The sequence below is a fragment of the Octopus bimaculoides genome, chromosome 1, assembly GCF_001194135.2.
Source record: "Octopus bimaculoides isolate UCB-OBI-ISO-001 chromosome 1, ASM119413v2, whole genome shotgun sequence".
NCBI classification, from domain to species: domain Eukaryota; kingdom Metazoa; phylum Mollusca; class Cephalopoda; order Octopoda; family Octopodidae; genus Octopus; species Octopus bimaculoides.
Genome location: NC_068981.1, coordinates 87,328,537 through 87,333,589, shown reverse-complemented (window position 1 = coordinate 87,333,589; position 5,053 = coordinate 87,328,537). Strand labels below are relative to the sequence as shown.

Below are 5,053 nucleotides of genomic sequence, written 5' to 3'. Positions count from 1 at the left end.
ATCATTCTAATGGAGTATTGCGCTCAAACAATATTAGCATAAACTGTGGAATTTTCCAAGGTGACTCACTTTCACCACTAATTTTCTGCATAGCACTAATACCACTCTCAAGTGAACTGAATAGAACAGGGTATGGCTACAAAATTGACAACAGGAAAATAAGCTATCTATGTTATATGGATGATTTAAAACTATATGGCAAAGATGATGAAGAGCTTGAAGGACTACCACATACTGTGAAAAGATTCAGTGATGATATCGGGATGGAGTTTGGCCTCGAAAAGCGTGTCACTTTTAAGAAAGGGAAACTGGTAAAGCCAAGTTCAATCGAATTAGATGTCAAAACAGTAATAAAGGAACTTGAGCAGGAAACCTATAAATACCTAGGAATAAATGAAGGCTCTATTATCCAGCATGCAAGCATGAAAGAGAAGGCTAGGAAGGAATGTTATAGAAGAGATCGAGCAGTTCTGAAGTCTGAGCTGAATGCATATAATAAGGTGTTAGCCATAAATTCATTAGCAGTCCCAGTTGTTCTTTATAGCTCCAATGTGGTTAACTGGAATACTAGTGAAATAATGAAAATTGAAAGAAAAATCCGCAAGCTACTGACTTGTAATAAGATGCACCATCCCAAAAAGACGTGGATCGTCTTTACCTTCCCAGAGCTCAGGGAGGTCGAGGCTTGATCCAGCTTGAACTTATGTACAAAACCACCACAATTGGATTGGCCAAATACCTTGAAACAACCAACAATTGGATGCTAAAACTTGTTGAAAAACATGAAAGACCGAAAAACTTCACTTTATTCTGAAAGAGAGCAAAAAATTCGCTACTGATCTCTTAGATACCCACCAGATTGATCAGGTTGAAGGAAATGCACCAACTGCTGCTGCAAAGAAAATAAAATTAATTGCAAAGACAAAAGCACATGAAAAATTAGCTAGCAGATGGGAACAGAAACCTCTGCATGGCAAGTATGTGACCCGTAACAAGCAAGCTGATGTCGACCAGAAATACACACATCATTGGTTACGAAGTTCAGAGCTAGCTGCTCAGGACCAAAGCTTATTAATCTGGAACTACCAAGCCAGTGTAATAAAAAATAGAGCTGACCCAAAATGCCGATTCTGTAACGATGAGATTGAAACTATAGGCCACCTAATCTCAGGGTGAAGAGTCTTAGTGCCTGTAGAATATAAAGCAAGACATGACAGAGTCGGCCAGTATTTACACTGGACAATATGTCGGCATTATAAAATCAAAACAGCTGACAAATGGTATAAACACCATCCTGAAGCTGTGACTGAGGGAGAAAATGTGTCGATTCTCTGGGACTTCCCTGTACATATATTTTGAAAGTAACTACATAACTGATAATGCAAAAGTCAATGTCAATAAAATAAGCTTTTACCTATTATTTTTATAGTTTAATTTACAATTACAAATTTTTACTTTTCATCTTTAGCGTTATGAAACTAAACCTGGAGGGAAAGGATCGCAGCTAAGCGGTGGACAGAAACAGCGAATTGCTATTGCTCGAGCATTAGTAAGAAATCCTAAAATACTGCTTTTGGACGAGGCAACATCAGCTCTTGATACTGAAAGCGAAAAGGTATTAATTTATGTTATTCTCTCTCTTTACTTCCTCCTCTCTCCCACTCATTTATTCGTACATATCTAGTCATGCCATATGTACTGGGTGTAGTACATCTATTTACCCAAAAATGTAATGTATTTATTAGAAAGTGGCTAGGCCTACTTCAGATATTGAACAGTTCAGCTCTTTATCGTAAAAGAGGCCCGTTGCAGTTACCACTGGTGCCAATAGTCGAAATTTATAAACTAGGGAAGGTACGAATGGTGATGATGCTGCGAGAGTTGAAGGCGTAATCCACCAGATGTAGAAACAGCCAGAAAGTGGAAAACAGAAGCAGAGACTGATGGCATGCTGTCTTCTCTAACACACCATGACATGGTGGGTGCAACGTAAATTCATCGGAAGGGACTTGGTTTTGGCGCAAATTGGTCCAGACCGTTTGCAAGTATGTTGCGGCGCGAACGCAGATCTGTTGTTAGTAACAGCGTCAAAACAAGGGAAGCAGAGAGAAGAGAACTTTGTTTGATCCAATGCTCTCAGCAAGGATAGATGACGATATGGTAAGAACATGTTGTTAAGAGAAAAATAAGTTGGAATGAGATATGGAGGTGGACTACATCTCGGCTAAGTTTTCTGATTCGTTCATCCTATGATGTCTTGCCATCACCTGTACATCTAGTAAGATGGAATGTCTCAGAGAATGATATATGCAAATGCGGAAAGGTCAGAACACTGAAACATATTCTTTCCGACTGTTCACTAGCATTGAATAGATATACAACCTAGTCCTTAAGGTTATCTTCGATGCTATAAAGAACCAAATTGATTTCAACAACAGTGGAGAAAAAAAAACCGGTGAAAGTATCAACTAGAGATTTCATTACCTTTGTACGCTCAGGACAGCAGATCCGTTTCAAGAAGAAGAAACTTCCTGTGAGCGATGAAAAGTGGAACGACTATTGGGAGGTGACTGCAGATTTACCAGGGTGCCAGGGACTCTTTCCCATCTCAGTTACGAAAAAACCGGACATTTTAATGTGGTGTGAAAGAAAGTAATGAATCTAGTCGAGTTAACGGTTCCTCATTAAAATAACATGGACACCACTCCAGGCTCGAGAGATTGACTGTTATGTAAACTCCCTCGAGGAATGTGAAGACGCAGGCTGGAAAGCGGAGCATTTTCTAATTGAAGTTGGATGTAGAGGATTTGTTGGACACAGTGTCAGGCGACTGTTGTTATCGTTATGCCTAACTCATCGTAAAGTAAATACCACCATGACCGATATCCAAACTACAGTGGAAAAGGCTAGCCATTAGATTTGGTTAAAAAGAGATGATGAGCGGTGGCTAGAAGTATATTGAGCTTTATTTAATAACCAGTTGATCTCGCAAGCAGGACCTCATATCAATGATGGGCGGTGCGCAATGGTGCTGTCGAGAGGTAGGCCCTGAAACGGCGTGCATTCTCTCCTGATGACCCCATACACTTGTTGGCTTCCGGTATGCGGAGCTTTCGACTAGTAGCACTTGCATGTGCAAGTTGTTTGCAAAACATCAATGCAAAAACTTCCTCATTACTTTTACCATAGCCTTTAATATTTTCTCAACTGTTTAAATAATGGGTAAATGCACCTGGTAGTGCCTGGAATCTGGTGTCTGTAAGTTGGATAGCTTTATTTGTTATTTTATAATATGTGAATGGTCACAACACATATTTTCATGACCTTGTATGGTTGTTAAATAGGAATTGATATTATTACAGTAAGAATTAGCTAATTCACTTACTGATTTGTCCGTCATTGAAATGGATGTGTCCACGGAGTATTTAATATAATGTTTTATGAATTCAGAATAGGTAGTAATGCTATAAAAGCAACACAAAATGGTCATAGTATGTATGGGAAGGGTTGCTTAAACGAATGAGTTAGTCGAAGATGATTTGAAAGGTTAAGGAAGAGTGATGTGAGCTTAAATGAAACTATGATTGTATCATATCAATGTTAAGTGCTTTGGAATCAATATTTTCCATATATACTACAAATGAACTATATCATTGGTTAATACAGCTCATCATTGCTTTTTCATTAGATATTTACATTGTTTAAGCGTCGAACAAAATATCTTTCGGCATTGTTCTGGCAATAATATTCTGAATATAAATCTACTGAGACCGACTTTGCTTTTCATACTTGCGGGATCAATTAAAAAAAAATATCAAGTCAAATACTTGGTTTTATATAATCGCTGATCTTATTCAAAGAGATCAGTTGGTCTTACCCTTTGTTCTTGGGTTAGAGGTAGGTGCCTCATTTGGGACGTCACAGTCTGCGACTCTTTTGCTCCCTTCCACATCCTGGAAGCTACAATAGATGTGAGGGTCACTGCTTCTGTAGCCGAACAGAACAAAACTCTGAAGTATCGGGACCTGGCAGTGAACTATCTCTTCCAGCCTGTGGTGTTTGAGACGTTTGGAGGGACTGGGTCGCTAACCGCGAAGTTCTTGTCATCTTTGGCAGCTCGCTTCACCGAGGTACCAGGTAATGCCTGAGGGTGATGCTTAGTTTTTCCAACGCCTTAGTCTCGCCATCGCCCGTGATAATGATGCGAGTGGCTTGCTTCAGTAGGTTCAGTTGAACCTTGTTGTGTGCGACCAGTTGAAGCATTTGATGCTGCATTGTTGTATTTTTCTCTCTTTCTTCCCCACAAATGGCTTCAAAACAGTTTTAGTAGAAAGATTTGGAAGAATTAGAAGTTCTCCGGTAATTTTCTTTCATGTAAATAGATGTTTATGTTAATTTTCTATCTACATTTATATTTGTTTCTACAATCAATTATTTGTAAATTGAATTTGTTTCGTCTATTGTTTTAAAATACTTATTTATTTTATTTATAATTCTTTGCAGGTTGTTCAAGAAGCTCTCAATAAAGCAAGACAAGGTCGTACGTGCCTAGTTGTTGCCCACAGGCTCTCAACGATTCAGGATTCTGACAAAATTGCTGTAGTTGTAAACGGCAAAGTGCATGAAATAGGAACACCTAATGAATTAGAGCAAAAAAAAGGTGTTTACTTCAAGCTACTCACCAATCAAAATTTGTAATCACTATCTCTAATTTCATTATATGTTGTGTCTTGAAAAACCTGAAACATCACATTGTAAATATTACCTACAAGGGAGGCAGTTTTATTGTTCAAAAAGATTGTTTAATCGATGTTTGAATAACAAATAAAGATTCATTCATGCATTCGTCTTATATATATATATATATATATATATATATATATATGCAAAAGTGTCGAAAGTCGAAAATGTTTTTTCAGAAAATGACAAAATAGTTTCACCATTCCATAGCAAAACAGTTGTACTTAACTTTGACAATATTTGATATCTTGGCACCTGAAGCAGCTGGAAATACAATAGTTTGACAAGAAGAACTGGCTATTTCAGGCAAAAA

General features: G+C 38.0%; 1 protein-coding gene across 1 annotated transcript in view; it reads left to right on the top strand.

Annotated features, from left to right (window-relative positions):
• LOC106876319 (phosphatidylcholine translocator ABCB4-like) overlaps positions 1–5,040 on the top strand; it is a 42,971-nt gene extending 37,931 nt beyond the window's left edge. The window contains exons 12-13 of the mRNA XM_014924819.2: positions 1,469–1,615; positions 4,504–5,040. Coding sequence (XP_014780305.2) covers positions 1,469–1,615; positions 4,504–4,698 — 342 coding nt within the window. The 3' untranslated portion in view covers positions 4,699–5,040. The remainder of the gene's footprint in view (positions 1–1,468; positions 1,616–4,503) is intronic.
• The last annotated feature ends 13 nt before the right edge of the window (positions 5,041–5,053 follow it).